We start from the raw sequence: 20,980 nt of genomic DNA, 5'->3' as shown, positions 1-20,980 counted from the left end.
GTGAGCAGGGGAGGGTCAGAGAGAGAGGGAGTCACAGACTGAAACAGGCTCCAGGCTCTGAGCTGGCAGCCAGCACAGAGCCCGACGCGGGGCTCGAACCCACGAACCGCGAGATCATGACCTAAGCGAAAGTCGGTCGCTTAACCGACTAAGCCACCCAGGCGCCCCATAACTAACTGGTATTTAAATAAAAGCTTTAAAAAAACCATCAGGAGCAAAATGCAGGAGCAAGGCGGCTCAAGGGATACATGCATTCATTTATTAATTTATTCCTTTATTCCATAGATACTTGTTGAACACCTGCTATGCACCAGGCATTCCTCAAGGCATTAGAGATGAGTAGTGGACAAAATTAACAGAAATCCCAGCCCTCGTAGAGCTTACATTCTAATAAGAAGAAATTAAATAAATAAAATACAGGAAATGGCATTTTTTCAATACTTGCTACAAAACTTTACTTGCTCTTAATGAATAGTGGCAAGAGTGTGCTGAAATCTGCCCTGTCTTATATTGGTTTATGGATATTAGCATAATAACATTTTTTTCTGAAAAGCAATTGGTCAGCCTACATCAAGAGTTTTAATAATGTTTATTTCTTTGATGTATAAAGTCTTCTAGAATTTATCCTAATCCAAAGATGGGTATATATGGCTGTTCACTACAGTTTTATTAATAATACAAAGTTGAAAATAAGCAAAACTTATAATACAGGAATATGGCACATTTATACAATGGAAACTATATCATCTTTGTAGATAATATTTTATAAAGTAATATCATGTTATTTTCATAATATACTATTAACAATGAGGTTAATTTCAATAACACAAAACATTAGACTACCAAATGGTGGGTCTTAAATATGAATGAATTTTATCTCTTTTTATAGTTTTCTATTGTATTCCAAAACTTTTTTTATGTTGTACTTTTAATATAATTTATTGTCAAGTTAGCTAACATACAGTCTACAGTGTGCTCTGGCTTTGGGAGTAGATTCCTATGATTCATTGATTACATACAACACCCAGTGCTCATCCCAACAAGTGCCCCCCTCAGTGCTCATCACCCATTTTCTCCTCTCCCCTGCTCCTCCCATAAGCCCTCAGTTTGTTCTCTGTATTTAAGAGACCATTATGCTTTGCCTCCCTCTCTGTTGTATTCCAAAATTTTCACAATGGGTTCATATTATTTCCATAATCATAAAAATATGTTTTGTTATTTGTATTTGCTTTTATTCTGCTTTGCTTTTGTTTTGTTTGGTGTAAGAGCTCAGTTTGGAGCATGAGCCAATTTTGTGAGACTCCGTTGGTAAGCTCAGGTTAATAATTAAAATAAAATATGCAGATAATGGATGCTTCTCCCCCCAGAAAGCTGAATCTGAAGTTATAGTTTTTTTAATGTTTTTTTTATTTTTTTTTTTTTTTGAGAGAGAAAGAGACAGCGTGAGCAGGGGAGTATCAGAGAGTGAGGGAGACACAGAATCCAAAGACAGGCTCCAGGCTCTGAGCTATCTGTCAACAGAGTCGAACAGGGGGCTGAAACCCACGAAGCGTGAGATCATGACCTGAGCCGAAGTTGGACTCCCAACTGACTGAGCCGCCCAGGTGCCCCTGAATTTATAATTTGACAAATACTTGTTGACCATTCAGAAGTCATCTAGCTGCATTCTAAGCCCAACTCTCTCATTTATTTATCTTGGATAAACTGTATAATTTTACTGGGACTCAGTCTCCTCTCTGTTAAACTGGAAGAGAAGGGACATTGACTAGATTAATGGCTCTTTGGCTTTGTTAAGTCAGAGATCTATTTGAGAATTTGGCAAAAACTATGAGTCTACAGCATATGAACATGCATCAGCATAAAAAAGAATAATTATATTTAGTAAAAGAAGTGCAAGGTTTATATACTGGAAACTACAAAATATAGTTTGACCAGTTTCTGAGCCAGTATCAGACTCAAGAAATTGGCAGCTTCTGCTTCCTATGTCTTAGAACATTTATTCTTAGAACCCATCCACCATGCTGCAAGGAAGCACAACCTATCCCACAGAGATGTCCAAGTAAAGAAGAGACAGGGGCCCCCTGCTACCATTTTATTTGAACTCCTGGTCTGTGTCCAGTCCAAACTTGATAGACTTATGAATGAGTCATCTTGAGAACTGGATCCAGGCCCAGCAGAGCTGCCCTACTTAATGACTCCTGAACAGACATTAACTGTCAGAGCCAACCCCTAGCCAAGCTGCACATTTGGGGGGGGGGGGTTAATTATTTTTATTTATTTATTTATTTATTTATTTATTTATTTATTTATTTATTTTGAGAGAGACCAAACACACTGAGGAGGTGCAGAGAGAGAGGGAAAGAGAGAGACTCAGAAGCAAGCTCTGTACTGTCAATGCTCAGAGTCCAATGTGGAGTTTGGACCTATGAATCATGAGCTCATGACCTGATCCACCATCAAGAGCAGACATTTAACCAACTGAGCCACCCAGGTGCCCACAAGCTGCACAACTGTGACTCAAATAGATGGTTGTTTTTATCTTAAGTTACTAAGTTTGGGAGATAGTTTGTTATCCAGCAAGAGATAACTGGAATGCTTAATAAATATTGGCTTAATTATATTGAGCTAAATAAGACTTACTTTAACTTCAAAAGCTTTCAAGTAAAGCATGTCTATTGGCTTTAGGCCCATTTGGGTTTTGACAAATTTTGGATTTCCCTGAACTTGGATATGGATGATTATCTGTAAATTGTTCTTTTGGCAAACAAAAGCTTCCTCTGCTGGCAAAAAATTAAATCCTTTGTGACAGCTCGATAGCCTAGCCTATTGGGCCTAAATAAGAAGAATTAAAAAGCCAGTTTAACAAATATTTTCTACATATTTTCTTTCATTAACAATATTAATTGTATAAATATTTCAAGCAAATACATTTTGGAAAGTAACTTTTGCTATACTTAATCAATTTTGTAAATTTTTGCTGACAAAGCGAAAATTCTGTTTCAAACCATGGATGGCTCTCTCACAGCATTTTATCTTCTCACAAGGAAGAAGCACAATTCTTGCTGAATGGAAGCATTGCTTTCTTGGCCTGCCTTTTCCCTTTGTGTTTTCTAGAATTCTAATTTGACTCCACAATACAATAGAAACACATAGTCTAGAAATTTAAAAGTCACTGCATTACTCAGACTTGTGAAATATCTGGGACAAAATTCATCCTTTTCTTCCTTTAAAAAAAAGGCTCTAAATTTCATCAGCAACACTACACTCAAATCGTCACTCAGATGAGTGAAAAGTCAGCTTCCTGGTGGTCATTAAGCAAAAAGTACTACTTTTTAATGTTACATAAAAGTGAAAACTACAGGGCGCCTGAGTGGCTCAGTCGGTTGAGCCTCTGATGTCAGCTCAGGTCATGAGCTCACAGTTCGTGAGACTGAACCCCCTGTTGGGCTCTGTGCTGACAGCTTGGAGCCTGAAGCCTGCTTCAGATTCTGTGTCTTCCTCTCTCTCTGCCCCTTCCCTGCATTCTCTCTCTGTCTCTCTCTCTCTCTCAAAAATAAATAAACATTAAAAATTTTAAAGAAAAGAAAAGAAAACTACATGCCTATATCCCTGATGAACAAGAATGAAAAATCTTCAACAAAATATTAGGCAGCTGAATTCAACAATGCGTTAAAAGGATCATACAATGTGATCAAGTGGGAGTTATTATAGGGATGCAAGGATGGTTTGACATTCACAAATCAATCAATGTGATATACTACATCAACAAAATGAAGGATAAAAATCCTATAATCATCCCAATATTTCCAAAAAAACATTTGACAAAATTCAGTGTCCATTTGTGATAAAAACTTTCAACAAAGTGGGTATAGAGGGAACACACCTCAACAATATAAAGGTCATATATGAGAAACATCATACATAATGGTAAAAAAGTGAAACCTTTTTCCCTAAGATTAGAAACATGACAAAGATGTCCATTCTTGCCACTCTTATTCAACATAGAATTGGAGTCCTAGCTGAAGCTATTAGTCAATAAAAAGAAATAAAAGGAATCTAAATCAGAAAGGAAGAAGTCAAATTGTCTCCATTTGCAAACAACATGATATTATATGCAGAAAACCGTAAAAACACCACCAAAAACTTGTTAATAATAAATTCAGTAAAGTTGCAGGATGCAAAATCAATATACAAAAATCAGTTGCATTTCTATACACTAACAATAAACTGTCAGAGAAATGAAGAAAACCATCCATTTACAATTTTATCAGAAAGGAATAAAACACTTAAATTTACCTAAAGAGGTGAAAAGTCTGTACACTGATAACTATAAAATACTGATAAAAGAAATTGAAGATGACACAAAAAAATGGAAAATTATTCTATACAGAATACTCATTACTCTGTATTCATGTATTGGAAGAAGTAATATCATTAAAATGTCCGTACTGCCAAAAATAATCTATGGATTCATGCAACCCTATCAAAATTCCAGTGGCACTTTTTACAAAATTATAACAAATAATCCTAAAATTTGTATGAAACCATACAAGACCCCAAAAAGTTAAAGCTATCTTGAGAAAAAAGAACAAAGCTGGAGGCATCACATTTCCTCATTTCAAGCCATATTACAAAGTTCTAGAAATCAAAACAGTATGATGCTGGCATAAAAACAGACACCTAGATCAATGGAACAGAATTGAGAGCCCAGAGATAAACCAATGCATATATTAATTTATGAAAAAGAACTAAGAATACACAATGGGAAATGGCAAGTCTCTTCAATAAATGGTGCTAGGAAAACTGGACAGCCACATTTAAAAGAATGAAACTGAACCCCTGTATTATACCATACACAAAGATTAACTCAAAATGGAGTAAAAACTTGAACATAAGACCTCAAAACCATAAAACTCCCAGAAGAAAACATAGAGGATAAGTATCTTGACCTTGGTCTAGGCAGCGGTTTTTTTGGATTGACACCAAAACCAAAGGCAACAAAAGTAAAAGTAGACAAATGGAACTACATCACACTAAAAAGTTCTTGCACAGCAAAGGAAACCATCAACAAAGTGAAAAGGTAACCTCTGGAGTGGGGGAAAGCATTGACAAAAGCATTTGACAAATCATATATTCAACAAAGGGTTAATATCCAAGTATATAAGGAACTCATACAACTCAACAGTAAACAAACGAACAAATAACCCGATTTTAAGGACCCAAATAGACATTTTTCCAGAGATATACAAATAGCCAACAGGTAGATGAAAAGAATGGTTAACATCATCAGGGAAATGAAATCAAAACCACAATGAGATATTCTTCACACCTCTAAAGATGGCTATGATCAAGAAGACAAAAATAAAAATGCTGGCAAGGATGTGAAGACAAGGAAGCCTTGTACATTGTTGGTTGGAATGTAAATGGGTGCAGAAAATCTGAAAAACAGTATAGAGGGTCCTCAAGAAATTAGAAATAGAACTATCATATGATCCAGCAATCCCACTTCTGGGAATATATCCAAAGGAACTTAAACCATTATCTCTAAGAGATATCTGCACTCCCATGTTCATTGCAACATTATTCACAACAGCCAAGATATGGTAATAATCTTAAGACCTAAGTGTCTGTTGATAGATGAATTAAGAAAACCTGGAAAATATATAATAGAATATTAATCAGCCTTTAAATAAAAGGAAATCTTTCCATTTATCACAACATGGATAAACCTGGAAGATATTATGCTAAGTGAAATAAGTCAGACAGAGAATGACAAATATTGCTGGTAATACTTATATGAGGAAACTAATAATAATAATAACAATAATAATAAATAAAACTTATAGACACAGAGAATAGAAAAGTTGTTGCCAAAGGTGGGGGAAGTAGGGGAAATACGGTGGTTTGTAAAAGAATGCAAACATTTTGTTAGAGTAAGTGCTGAGGATCTAATGTATAACATAGTGACTATCATTGATAACACTACATTGCATAATTGATATTTGTTAAAAAGAGTAGAACTTAAATGACCTTGCCTAAGAAAAAGGAGGGATATATATGTAATCAAAAAAATATATATATATATAATGATATACATATAGTATGATAGCCAAAAAGTGGACAAAGCTCTAATGTTTATCAATCAACCAATAAATGTATAAATAAAATGGATAGAGTATTATACATCAGTAAGAATAATAAAATATTGAATGAACTTTGAAAGATTATATTAAGTGAAAGAATACAGTCATAAAAGACCACATGCTTTATGGTTACCTCTAAATGAAAAACCCAGAATAGGTAAAACTATAGAGATAGAAAGTTGATTAGTAGTTGCCTAGGGCTGGTGGGGGAAGTTGGGGAAGATGGAGAATGGCTGCCAGTGAGTACAAAATTTCTTTTTGGAATCATGAAAATGTTTTAAAGTTGATTATAGTGATAGTTACACTAACTCTGTGAATACACTGAAAATTATAAATTTGTATAGTTTAAAAGTATAAGTTGTATGGTATGTGAATCATGTTTCAATAAAGCTGTTGAAAAATAACTTGGAACAAAATATTAGCAAATCAAATCCAACATTGTTAAAAGAATTGCACCTCACAACCAAATGGGATTTACCTTGATGTGCAAAAATAGTTCAACTTTCAAATATCAATTAATGTCAGGGGCGCCTGGGTAGCTCAGTCGGTTAAGCATCTGACTTCAGCTCTGGTCATGATCTCACGGTTCATGGGTTTGAGCACTATGCCAGGCTCTGTGCTGACTGCCAGCTCAGAGCCTGGAGCCTGTTTTAGATTCTGTGTCTCCCCCTCTCTCTGACCCTCCCCTGCTCACGCTGTATCTTTCTCTCCCTGTATTTGTCTCTCCCTGTATCACGCTGTATCTGTCTCCCAGAAATAAATTTTAAAAACATTTAATTTTTTTTAAAAAATCAATTAATGTCATCTATCAAAATGACTAAAAAAGAAAAATCACATGATCACATAAATAGAAAAAGGTACTTGATAAAATTGAACACCAGTTTATGACTTTAAAAAAGCTTTCAGTAAACTAGAAATATAAGGAAAGTTCTTAAACTTCATAAAGACTGTCTATAAAAAAAAAACTATTGTTATCATACTTAATGGTGAGAAATTTAAAGTTATCCCACAAGGATCAGGAACGAGGCAAGGATGTCACTCTAACTACTCCTTTTGACTCTCATATTGGAAGTACTAGCTAATGTAAGAAGACAATAAAGAGTGGAGAAAATACGCAGATCAGGAAGGAAAAAATAAAACTGTCCTTATTTACAGATAACATATTGTCTATGTAGAAAATCTGAAAAATATTAGACCAATAAGCTATTATAGCAAGGTTGCAGAATACAAAGTTATTATGCTACATATAAAAGTCAATTGCTTTCCTACATATCAGCAATGAACAAGTGGAATTTGAAATTAAAAGCACAATACCATTACATTAACACCCTTAAAATGAAATACTTAGGTATAAATCTAACAAAATATGTGCAAGATCTATATGAGGAAAACCTAAACTCTGATTAACAAAATCAAGGAAGAACTAAATAAATGGAGAGATATTCCGTATTAATGATTAAGGAAACTCAGTATTATAAATGTCACTTCTTTCCAACTTGATATATATATTTTAACGCAACCCAATCAAAATCCCAGTAGGTTATTTTGTGGATGTCAACAAAGTTATTCTGAAGTTTGTGTGTAGATGTCAAAGGCCTAGAATGGATAACACAATATCAAAAAAGAACGAACTTGAAGGATGGATACTACCTGAGTACAAGACTAATAATAATCAAGACAGTGTTGTGATATGGATGAGAGAACAGACGAAGAGGTCAATGGAATGGAATAGAAAGTCTATACTAAACAGTCAACTAGTCTTTGACAAAAAAGCAAAAACAATACCATGGAGCAAAAATTGTCTTTTCAATAAATGGTGCTGGAACAACTGGATATCCACATGCAAAAAATAAAAACAAACAAAAAGCAAAAGCAATAACGAAAACAAAAAAAAGCTAAAAACAGAACCTTACACCCTTCACAAAAATTAAGTCAAAATGGATCACAGACCTAAATGTAAAACACAAAATTATAAAATTCCCAGAAGATAACACAGAAAAACCTGGATGACGTTGGATATGGCAAACACTTTTTAGATACAACTACAAAGACACAATCCAAGAAAAAAAATTGATAAGCTGGACTTTATTAAAATTTAAAACTTCTGCTCTGCAAAAGATAATGTCAAGAGAATGAGAAGACAAGACACTGATGGGGAGAAAATATTTGCAAAAGACACATCTGATAAAGGACTAAAATATACAAAGAATTCTTAAAATTCAGCAACAGGAAAACAAACCATTTTAAAAATGGGCCAAAGACCTTAACAGTCACTGCAGCAAAGATATACAGATGGTAAATAAGCATATGAAGGATGCTTCACACTATATATCATCAGGAAAATGCAAATTGAAATAATGAGTTACCACTATGCACCTATTAGAATGGCCAAAACTGATAACACCGACACTAAATATTGGTAAGGATTTGAAGCAACACATTCATTGCTGGTAGGAACGCAAAATGGTACAGCCACTTTGGAAGACAGTTTGGGAGTTTCTTAACAAAACTAAACATATTGTTATTATATGATCCAGCTGTCACCTTCCCTGGCATTTAACCAAAGGTGTTTAAAACTTACATTCACATAAAAAGCCTCAGCACAGGTGCTTATAGCATCTTTATTTATAATCGCCAAAACTTGGAAGCCACAAAGATGTCCTTCGGTAAGGGAATGGATAAATGAAACAGTAATGCATCTAGACAAAGAAATTTTATTCAGCACTAAAATGAATAGAGCCATCAAGCCATGAAAATACATGGAGGAATCTTAAATGCATATTATGAAGTGAAAGAAACCAATCTACAAAGACTACCTACTGTGTGGTCCCACTATATGACATTCTAGAAAAGGCAAAACTATGAAGAAAGTAAAAGATCAGTGGTACCCAAGGTTTGGAGATGGGGTAGAGAAGTGGGGGAGAAGTGGTGGTGTTGGTGAATAGGTGAAGCACAGATTTTTCAGACAGTGAAAATACTCTGTATGAAACTATAATGGTTTTATGTCTTTATAAATTTGTCCAAACCCATAGAATGTAAAATACAAAGAATGAACCATAATGTAAACCAGGGACTTCGGATGACTGTGATCAGTTGTATCAAATGTACCATTCTGGTGGGGAACGATTTGGATGAGGTTATGCGTCTGCATGTGCAGGGACAGAAGACATATAGGAAATCTCTGTACATTCCTTTTAATTTTGCCGTGAACCTAAAAGTGATCCAAAAAAGTAGTCTTTTTTTTTTTTTAAAGAAATGACTTGGTACTTTGTGTCATTCTCAGAAAAGATAAGAAGTTAAATTTCAACGTGGTATTAAATAATGATTTCTTTTTATGATGTAGGAGTTTATGTTGCAAATTGATTTCTCAGGAAAATGATAGGAGAATTTTCTGACATTAAATATTATTAACTTATATTAAAACTATAAGAACTACATGTAATTATAGTACAATAAGGTTTTATTAAATAAGAACTATTATTAAAATAAGTCAAGGGCTGTGCTATATGTTTTATATGTGATTCTCACTGCACCTCTGAGTTAGATTATACATTCTCATTGTAGAGATAAGAAAACTGAGGCATCCACCTTTTCAGATGGTCCATTCACATTCACTACCATGCAGAAATTCTACATTGATGAGAACTATACCAGGCAACTTCATTTCTAATAGGTAAAAGAGCCACCTCTTAAAATTTAGTGTAATCTTTCCTAGGCTGAAAGAATTTATGCTTTGAATTCTACTCAAAGTCTTTGAGAGTCCTAACAGAGGAGAGGTAGGTAGTGTGCATGATAGAAGAGGCATATTTCATCTAATAGTGCACTGTCTAGGAAGATGGATTGGAAACATAAAGAGCTAATAACACCAAAGATTTTCGTTGCTAGGTTATCTTTTATACATTAATTATACAGAAGAGCCTGCTTAAATGGATACTTTTGCTATAGACGGTGTCTTTTAAGAGAAAGTTTTTTTCCTTACTCTGCACTTGAGTTGGGAGATATTATCAGAGAGCTATCAGGGAGATAAGTTGATAGAAAGACAACGTTTATTTAATTTGTAGTATAAGCTTATTCATTTAACTGACCAGTGAATCATCATTGTATAGGATACTGTGTCACTGTGATGTGGTCAGATTATCCCTATATAGATATTCCCACACTATAGTTCTAAATCAGATATCCATAGGGGTGCCTGGGTGGCTCAGTCAGTTCGGCGGCTGACTTCAGCTCAGGTCACAATCTCATGGTTCGTGGGTTCAAGCCCCACATCGGGCTCTGTGCTGACAGCTCAGAGCTTGGAGCCTGTTTCAGATTCTGTAACTCCCTCTCTCTCTGACCCTCCTCTGCTCACACTGTCTCTCTCTCTCTCTCTTAGAAATAAATAAAACATTTAAATTTTTTTTAAAAAGAATAAATCAGATATCCATTAAAATTTCTATAACTGCAAATTTTAAGATAACTGTTATTTATGCATCTACCACATTATATAAGGTAATGCAGTGCAATAGTCTCTTACTAGATATCTATTTTAATAACATTCATAAATAAATGTCACCTCATATATAAAACCAACTTGGGAATCTTTCATGTTTCATGTTTCTTTATAACTCCTTTTAAGACAACTATCTCTACAATAACTTTGTAGAGCAATATGCATTATTTTTCAAACTTAAAATATTTTTTTTTATTTTTCTCTAATTTCTAGAGTACTGTTTGTATTTAGTCTTATTGGTGCACATATCTTACATGGATGACAATTAGATTTTTTTTCCTTTTTTAGAAAAGCATATGTTATTTTTAAATCAAGATGAGAAGAACTAGCAATCAAGGGATTGTCTGCTACATACCAGTGGTGTGCCTGGCTTGTTATTCATGTGATTTTATTTAGTCTTCCCACCTGGGAGCTAAATAGTCTTGATTTCAGTCAGTTGCCAACAACTTCCTTTTTATTTGTTCTGCATGATGAAAGAATTGGAAAATCTCATTATTTTCTGTTTGCCTGTATTTTTTCTCTCATTCCCACAGCTTCCCTAAACTTGTTTCTTATTTAAGCAAACAAGTTTTCTTTTTTCCTAGTCATCACTTTTTGCCATATTTCGAGTTTATCACACAGCTTTTATCCAATCGTTGGTTTTGCAGTATTTCTGCCCACCTGAACTCACAATTATGAGAAGCAAATTCTGTTCTGTGGGAGTCATTGCTGCTACCTAGTTTGACTTAAGTCCCTCTTGTTACTTAAAGTTTTTGAAATCTTTCTTTCTAGAAGTTAATTTTGTTGGTTCTCTTTATCCTTTGTTCTCCTTCATCACTTCCAGCTAGATTTTCCTTTCTTTTAAATATCAAACAAATTCTTATGTTTCATGATCAGCAAATTTGATGCATCTGTCATTGGATCCAGTAAAATAAATTCAAGGGTTTTACTTAATGCTACACACACATGTGCATACACATGCATACATGCATGCACACATGCTTCATTAAACTAAATCAATGTAAACAACTGTGATTCTCTTTCAGAAACATGATGGCCATTTCACAGTCATCCAGTTGGTTGGTATGCTCCGAGGCATTGCATCAGGAATGAAGTATCTTTCTGATATGGGATATGTTCATCGGGATCTAGCAGCTAGGAATATATTGGTCAACAGCAACTTAGTATGCAAAGTTTCCGATTTTGGTCTCTCCCGGGTGCTGGAAGATGATCCAGAAGCTGCTTATACAACAACTGTAAGTTTTCATGTCCTTTTCAATATACACGTTGTTCACTTTTATTGTTTTTAATGTTCTAAGAATAATCTTTTTTTGTTTTCCTGATTTTCTGCTTGCACTTCTCATTTTCAAAATTTAACATCATAATTTAATTGGGAAATACTTGCTTGATCTGAGTACCTGGATAAAAAACAAAAACAAAAACACCTTCTTATATTTGACTGTTTTCTTTCTTTCATTGTACTGGGACTTTAATATCAGGCTTAAAGTTCATGTCATGACTTACCTTACAACAAATCTTCCTTTTCCTGAGGCATTTTTGATGTTTAATAATTATTTCCTAAATGGAGTTCTGTAGAGGACAATGGTGAATCAATTAAGTCAGTGATAATGAAGAACCAGTGGTTATAAAGTTACTTTTTTCCCCCTCACAATGAGTGTTATGGAATGATCTGATCATACTTACAAATGAACAAAATAGGTTTCTCTGGAGATATGTAAGTGCACTCTAAAATTTTTTCTGAGTGATGTTTGGGAATTGTGTGAGCAGGAATAAGAGGCTAAAACTTTAGAATCAAACTGTCATCTGTAGATTATATGTTCTCAACTTAACTTATGAATAGTTTAAGCATTTCTGAATGCCCCAAGACCAGTTCATTCCACCAGCTGTTTTAGTTATTGTATCAAGGATTTCAGTCTAGTTCCATCCACGTAGTTGCAAATGGCAAGAGTTCATTCTTTCTGATTGCCAAGTAATACTCCACTGTGTGTGTGTGTATATACATATATACACATATATACGTATATATATTTATACACACACACACACACACACACATATATACACATATATACATGACATCTTCTTTATCCATTCATCCATTGATGGATATTTGGGCTCTTTCCATACTTTGGCTATTGTTGATAGTGCTGCTATAAACATTGGGATGCATGTGCCCCTTTGAAACAGCACACCTGTATCCCTTGGATAGATACCTAGTAGTGCAATTCCTGGGTCATAGGGTAGTTCGATTTTTAATTTTTTGAGGAAACTCCATACTGTTTTCCAGAGTGGCTGCAGCAGTTTGCATTCCTACCAGTAGCACACATGAGATCCTCTTTCTCCGCATCCTCATGAATATCTGTTGTTGCCTGAGTTGTTAATGTTGGTCATTCTGGTGGGTGTGAGGTAGTATCTCATTGTGGTTTTGATTTGTATTTCCATGCTGATGAGTGACATTGAGCATCATTTCATATGTCTGTTGGCCATCTGGATGTCTTCTTTGGAGAAGTGTCTCTTCATGTCTTTAGCCCATTTCTTCACTGGATTATTTGTTTTTTGGGTGTGGAGTTTGATGAGTTCTTTAAGATTTTGGATACTAACCCTTTATCTGATATGTCGTTTGCAAATATCTTCTCCCATTCTGTCAGTTGCCTTTTAGTTTTGCTGATTGTTTCCTTTGCTGTACAGAAGATTTTTGTTTTGAGGAGGTCCCAATAGTTCATTTTTGCCTTTGTTTCCCTTGCCTCTGGAGACGTGTTGGGTAAGAAGTTGCTGCAGCCAAATTACCACACCTTCTTTATTCATTCATCTACCATTGGATACTTGGGTTGCTTCTTAGCTATTTCCATTAATGCTGTAGTGAAGACAGGGGTTCATATATCTTTTCAAGTTAGTGTTTTTGTATTCTTTGAGTAAATACCCAGTAGTGGAATTACTGGATCATATGGTAATTCTATTTTTAATTTTTTGAGTAACCTCTATACTTTCCCACAGTGGCTGCACCACTTGCATCCCCACCAACAGAACATGAGGGTTCCTTTTACTCCACATTCTCACCAACACCTGTTGTTTCTTGTGTATTTGATTTTAGCCATTATGACAGTTGTGAGGTGATTTTATTGTGGTTTTGATTTGCATTTCCCTGGTAATGAGTGATGTTGAGTATCTTTTAACATGTCTGTTGGCTATCTGTAATCTTCCTTGGAGAAATGTCTTTTCATGTTTTCTGTTCATTTTTAATTGGATCATTTGGGTGTTTATGGGTTTTGTTTTGTTTTGTTGTTTTTTTTTTTTTTTGGTCTTGAGTCACTTAAGTTCTTTATATATTTTGGAAATTAACTCCTTATCAAATATATCATTTGAAAATATCTTCTCCCACTAAGTAGGTTGTCTTTTTGTTTTGTTGATTATTTCCTTTACTGTACAGTAGCTTTTTATTTTGATATAGTCCCAATAGTTTAATTTTGCTTTTGTTTCTCTTGCCTTGGGAGACACATCCAGAAAAACGGCTTCTATGGCCAATGCCAAAGAATATATCTGTGCTCTCTTCTAGTATTTTTATGGTTTCAGATCCCACATTTAAATCTTTAAGCCAATTTTGAGTTTATTTTGTGCATGGTATAAGAAACTGGTCCAGTTTCACTCTTTTGTACATAGCTATTCAGATTTTCCAACATCATTATTGAAGAGACTGAAATTAAGGACTTCTTTTTAAATCTCAGGAATACCTAACTGTTCAAAGGCTCCTTGGGTACAAAATATCTTACTGATTGCTTGACTTTATAATGAATATAACCATTTTATACTAAAATACCAACATTCTTACATTCAAAGAGTTTACCCTTTTATAGGGTAGACTCATGCTTTCTTGCCATTCAGAGCATTAATTACTGACATACAAGTCTGAAAAAGAAATATGGAAGTACCAAAAAGCAGAATTCTGGAGAAGACTTTACAAAAAGCTAAAATTTGAACCAAACATTTAAAAAAATTATTAGGCAGATTGATGGGGACTTGAGATAGAGGAAACAAAAAGAGGAAAAAAATATGGAAATGTGGGGAAGTGAATGGATGTGTTGATGAAAATGTGAACTGTTTAGTATGGAGGAGAGGAGCAGTGGGCAATAATTGTGAAGGTAAGTGTGTGGCACTTCAAAAATTTGAAGATTTTCTATAACAATTAAGAGACAGACATTGATTTATTTAAATAGGGGAATAACAAAATGCATGTATGTCTTAGAAGGTATTATTGACAACAGTGTAAAGGAGGGAAGGATTGAAGGACAGGAGGACTGGTTACAGGAAATGAATTAAGGCATTATTACTATAGACCAGAAAGACCATATGGCTTCAGTTAGGGTAGTAGCAATTGGAATAAAGAGTAAGGTAGAGGACTGAAAATTATTATAATGATTATATAATTTACAAGACTCAGTAACTAATTAGATACGAATTAGAAGAAGGAAGAAGGATTCAAAAATGACACCAATATTTCCAAATTGAACAACTAGTTGAATGGAGATGCCATTAATCAAGACAGAGAATCTCTTTTAGAGATGGAATAGTTAATGGCATTAAATTACAAAGTAAAATTATAGCAAAGGGTCACAGGCACTCTATTTCAAAGTCGTCAGGATAATGCAAGATTGACCACTGGCATTCTGTTACAATTAAATGTAAAATTTTTAGGACTTTATATAAATTATTTACTCCCCAAATTCTTTATTTCCTATTCAAAAAAATGAGATTCTTAGAAAACTTTACTGCCTACTGAAGGTATACCTCAATTCAAGCAAATTCTGTGTAACAAAATACAGGAGAAGGATGGCTGTTTATATGAAATTATTCTTTGTTTTATAAAAACATTTACATGAAAATAACTGTAAAGAGCATGCTCCCTTGATACATTTTTTAAAGTATGATTTTATTTTTTTAAGTGTTGCCTATATATAACTTGCATAGAATATATCTTTTACCTTAAATAATTTTTATTTTTTATCTTATGTTTAACTATAACTGTTACTTCCTTATTATTTATAAATGTTTTTGTAATCCGAAGTGTTAGGACAGAAAGGCTTGTGAAGGGTTTTAAAAACAGGAAGACATTGGGGTGCCTGGGTGGTTCAGTCAGTTAGGTGTGCCACTTCAGCTCAGGTCATAATCTCACAGTTTATGAGTTTGAGCCCTCCATCAGGCTCTCTGCTGACAGCTCAGAGCCTGGAGCCTGTTTCAGATTCTGTGTCTCCCTTTCTCTCTGCTCTCCCCCCCACCTCTGTCTCTCTCTTTCTCTCTCTCTCAAAAATAAAAATTGGAAAAAAAAAAAACAGGAAAACATTATAGATAAAGATTTTTTTGTAATCTTCAGGAAAATAATTCTTAGATATGTAAGTATGCTACATGAAAACTATCCCTTTCTAATCAAAATAGGAGTACAATAAATAAACATTTTCCATTAAGATAACTTTACCAATTTAGAGAGCCACATACTACAGCAAAGAAGAGTAAGAACTGGTGAAAGACAGGCTGGAAAGAGAGTGACCAGTGTGATTCCAGTACTGGCTATAGCACTGAACTTCTTGATCAGCATGTAGCAGATGATTAGAATGGCCGTTGGAGCCAGAATGACCAGACCAGAATGACATGTGACATGAGAGATTACTTTGCCAGCAAATAGTAGCAATTACTTTAGTTCCTTATTTAGAAGATGTATACATGTAAAAAACAATAGAAGAGAAGAAGGTATATATATGTTATATATAAGAACATGTTATCTACATTATAAAATACTAAAGTAAATAAAGAATGAGTTATGACAAATATAAGTAGAAATTTTAGTATGTCTTCCTATAACTTAAGAGTGTTTTAATGTTCTGCTTCAGATCTAAGACCTATTCATTCAGCATGTACTCAACACAGTTTATTATGGCATTACTGCATTCAAGGTCCTATTCCTTGGAGAGCCAATAACCAAAAATAAAAGGATTCTTTTATATGTGCATGAGAACTAAAGATAAGACAAAAATGCTCAAAAATGGGATCTAGACAAGGACTGAGGCCTTATTTTTCCATGCCAACCCTATTAGGCACTTAGTGAGGAGAAACTGGTGAATGATTATGAACCACACCTGACAATGCATGTACAATTATTGATATGTAGCTGACATAATCATACAATATTTACTGAGTTTGAATTCTTTTCATTTGATTCTATGGTTTTCTGTCTGTTTATAATTTAGGTGCTAAGAAATCTCTATTTTCTGAATCTTGACACACATTCACATGGACAATATTTTATATCCACTTCCCTGGGAGGGACTCTCTCATCTGAATATTGCTAAGCAACCGGTCTTAAACTTATATTGAAAACGTTAAGACTCTTTGCTCTCAATTATGGAAATGACATCCTATTTACCTGAAAAGAACATTCAAAGATATATTATGGCTCACACCTGTTTGAAGAGATAAGTTTTATTTAAAATACAATGACAGTCACTGTTACAAATTTTTTTCAATTATAATGATTACTTTTTTTATACTTTAAAGATCAAAATGAAATGGAAGAATTATTTTATCAAAATATCTGCTAAAAACTCTAAAATTCTTTGATTCTCATTTAAAATTGTGTTCATTTTGTTATCCATGGCAAACTTTGCTTTTTCCTTTGAGAGCAGCAATTCCATATAAGTATTACTTTCTTAGTGGAAATATGGAGACTCATAATTGACAGCACATAATCTGCATAATCACAATTCTGTTAACTAACATCTTAACTCTGTTTACTTTGCTTTCATAAGACCTCTTTCAAGCTCCAACTCTTAACCTCTTCTATTCTACATAAGATATGAGAAAGGAATCTATCAATCTAAAAAGTCATGGTCTATACCACATGGAGCTTATTTTAGCAAATAATGGAGCAGCAGGAGGGGGACTTATTTACACATGTATGCCAAAGTTGGGGGGAAATCTACACAACCTTTCTCCTTTACCTAATTGAAGTGCTTATAAATTGGCTTGACTTTCTGTGGGAAATTTTTAAATCTTGAGATACATCCAGCTTAAGAATAAATATTTTTAATAAACGTGAGATAAATATTATTTTAGATTATTCACTATTCTGCCTTTAAGTGCTTTAACATGAGTAATTAAGAATCACCTGGAGATCAACTTTTATTAGCTTCACCAGCTAATAAAACATACTCAAAATTTTCATTCATTTTTTTGTATACTTTAAATAAAAGAGTTACAGTAAAAAAAAAGTTATACAGTAGAAAATGTTTTAAATACTTTGATTTAAAATCTTATAATATCTGGGGCACCGGTTGTTTAAGCCTCCAACTTTGGCTTGGGTCATGATCTCACCGTTTGTGAATTCAAACCCTGTGTCAGGCTCTGTGCTGACAGCTCAGAGCCTTGAGCTGCTTCAGATTCTGTGTCTCCCTCTCTCTCGACCCCTCTCCTGCTTGCACTCTATCTCTGTCTCTCTCTCAAAAATAAACATAAAAAAATTAAATCTTATATCTGATGCACTGAATAAAAGAACTCACACTAACCAATGTTTCTTATTTCTTAGATTTTGAAAAATAAAACTTTATTTTTAGATATCCTACTATTTCAAGTCATTGATGGTAGAGGTGACATTGTACTAAGATACAGCATTTGGCACGATGCATCTTACACTAAGTCTACCCTAGGCGAACCAGGGCCATCCTGAAGAATGATTTTTATTTCAATTGCTCCTTCAGATTTAGCCGAGCTAAAAATGGTGGGGATGTGACTGCTTCAAGCACAAAGGCAGACTCTTATCCTAGATAGATGACTGTGGAGGCTACTAGACCCCAAAAGCTACATGTATAAGCATAAGTAGAATACGAGGACAGTCTCCTGCACAAAATTCACTGACAAATTAAAGTAAAGGAAATGACAGTTTCTTCTAGGCAAATGTAAATACTTTTATAAAGGGAAAAAGTAAGAAAAATAGCAATGTTATCAGAATGCTGTATGTGAAGATTTAAATAACTTATTTTTCAATAAAATGGTGGTGAACAAAAAAACCTTAGATGAATGAAAAACAATAAAATCCTGGCAAGAAGAACCAAATTCATCATGAAGAAAGGAATTATACAGTTTGGGGAAAACAAAAGAATGATTCTTCACACATACAAAAAAAACAAAAACAAAAACAAAAACACTCTCACCTGGCAGACACTATGATAGCAGTCAATCAAAATCAGCCTGACATACAGACCATTATAATGAGCTGAAGAGGAAGAAATCAATGTGCCAGTATTAGGTTTCCTAATTTCAAAGGAAAAATATGCCCTTGAACCAGCAAGTGTTTGATGGACTAATTCATGAAAAGAAAATCTAATGTTTTTATTTATCTTTTTCAATATAATTTTTTTGTAAAGGAAATTCTAATGATCTAATGTGTAGAAGCTATATTCTCAGAAATGAGCATTTCTACACTTTGAGGCCAAATGCCAGAAAGTAAATCCTCAACAGTGGGGATGAAAGAATAACAAAGCTTTATACTAACCCAAAGACAGCATGTCTTAAATGCAAAGCAAGAGGCCTCTTCAATAACTGTTCAAGAGGTGAATGCTACACACACCAGCTTGGATCACAGGCTGAGAGACCCAAACTCTTAATGGTAGTTGTCTGCAATGGTGGTATCAGAAGGACACAGAACATTTTTTGAAATGTACTACTTGGATAAACTGACAGTGGCATATCCTGAGCATAATATGGAAATGGGGATCAAAAACAGATGTACATAAGGGAAGGGAAGCAAAAAACAGGGAGGGGGACAAAACATAGGAGGCTCTTAAAGACAGAGAACAAACTGAGGGTTGCCAAAGGGGCTGTGGGTAAGGGGTAGGCTAAATGGGTGAGGGGGATTAAGGAAGACACTTGTTGGGAAGAGCACTTGGTGTTATACATGGGGGATGAATCCCTGGAATCTACTCCTGAAATCATTATTGCACTATATGCTAACTAACTTAGATGTAAATTAAAAATCAATCAATCAATCAATAAAATACCAGAAGGAATTAATATTTAAACAATCATTTCCTGAAAAGGCATCATTTCTGAAGCTTAAGAAAACAACAGTTTGTGATCATTACAGAACTCTTTGTAGGAAAACAAATGAAAAAGATTTGAAGGTTATCATACACAGAGGAGAAAAGTACTGAACAAACAGCTCAGTCAGCAGTCTGGAAGATAGAAGACCATCTAGCTAAGGCATATATCTCATTAAGAAGCCAAGCCATACTTTGGGAAAATCTCCATTTACCATTTGGACAACGCATCTAAAAAAAAACAAGCCCTCTGTCTTTTCAAAATGCATTTTAAAGAAAAAACCCTAAAGCCTTAGACCCGGAGAGGCATTATTGAAGATAGTAGACCACTGAGAAACTTTCTGCTTAGTACTCAAGGTTTGGTGTGTGAGTTGCAAGTAATTTGTTTTGTTTTGTTAAAGTAATGAATAACCTTAGATTTGTGTGAAATCATGGAGAACAGATTTATCATTTACACTGTTGAAAGGCTTTCCAGCACTTAAAATAATATGCTATTCAATAGCTGCTTATTAATTGCTGATAACTAAACCACTAAGAAAAGGTAGAGAGTGACTGAAACTAAACATTTTTCCATAAAATTACATTTATTTCTTCTCAAATATCACTGTTAATCACAACCCATAAAATAAGTAAGCCTAAAATAACCCTTAATGCATCAGAAAGAAATGAAAAAACTGCACTAGAAAACAACAAATGTAGCAAACATTGAAGCATTTACAACAGTGAATCACAGAGGGGAAAATTCTGTTTTAAAGTCTCTGAACACATACTGTCAAAAGCTTTGAGCACAAAAGGATGCCTACATCATAGATAAGATACAAGACAAGTGATTCATAAAAACCACATAATACATAAAACTTTAATACCTACAAACATCTGACAAACATCCAGTCCTTCTAACCTAAATAGTAATCAATGAGGAATAATCAAATACAAGGCACTATTCTCAAAATATTCAGCATACACCTGATGATTAACCAAGAACCACAGGAAATACCAAGTGCTGTTTGTTTTTGTGTTGGCAACATCCAACACTGTCTAATTCAGTGCTGCTCCCAGTGATTTTAGAACAGACCCAGACTAAATTGATTTACTGAGGAAGATCAATCAGCAGATGTTCAGCAAGCAGAAAGTACAGTGCTCGCTGGCCCATCTTGCTTGTGCAGAAAAAGACAAAGTAAAACAATGAACACAAAGCTGCTGACTTTAAACCTAGAGTTTCAAAGATGTCACCTAAAGAAATCGTCGTTTATTAATGCTTAATT

The 20,980-nt window shown here is 34.3% G+C and overlaps 1 protein-coding gene across 1 annotated transcript in view; it reads left to right on the top strand.

Moving 5' to 3' along the window:
- EPHA6 (EPH receptor A6) overlaps positions 1-20,980 on the top strand; it is a gene marked incomplete at its 5' end in the record, with an annotated part of 201,122 nt that overhangs the window by 87,156 nt on the left and 92,986 nt on the right. Inside the window, one exon of the mRNA XM_039221986.1 lies at positions 11,661-11,870. Within this exon, the coding sequence (XP_039077917.1) occupies positions 11,661-11,870 (210 nt within the window). The remainder of the gene's footprint in view (positions 1-11,660; positions 11,871-20,980) is intronic.

Source organism: Hyaena hyaena, unplaced genomic scaffold, assembly GCF_003009895.1.
Source record: "Hyaena hyaena isolate Hyena2069 unplaced genomic scaffold, ASM300989v1 scaffold_1040, whole genome shotgun sequence".
NCBI lineage: Eukaryota > Metazoa > Chordata > Mammalia > Carnivora > Hyaenidae > Hyaena > Hyaena hyaena.
This window is presented reverse-complemented; position numbering and strand designations above follow the sequence as displayed.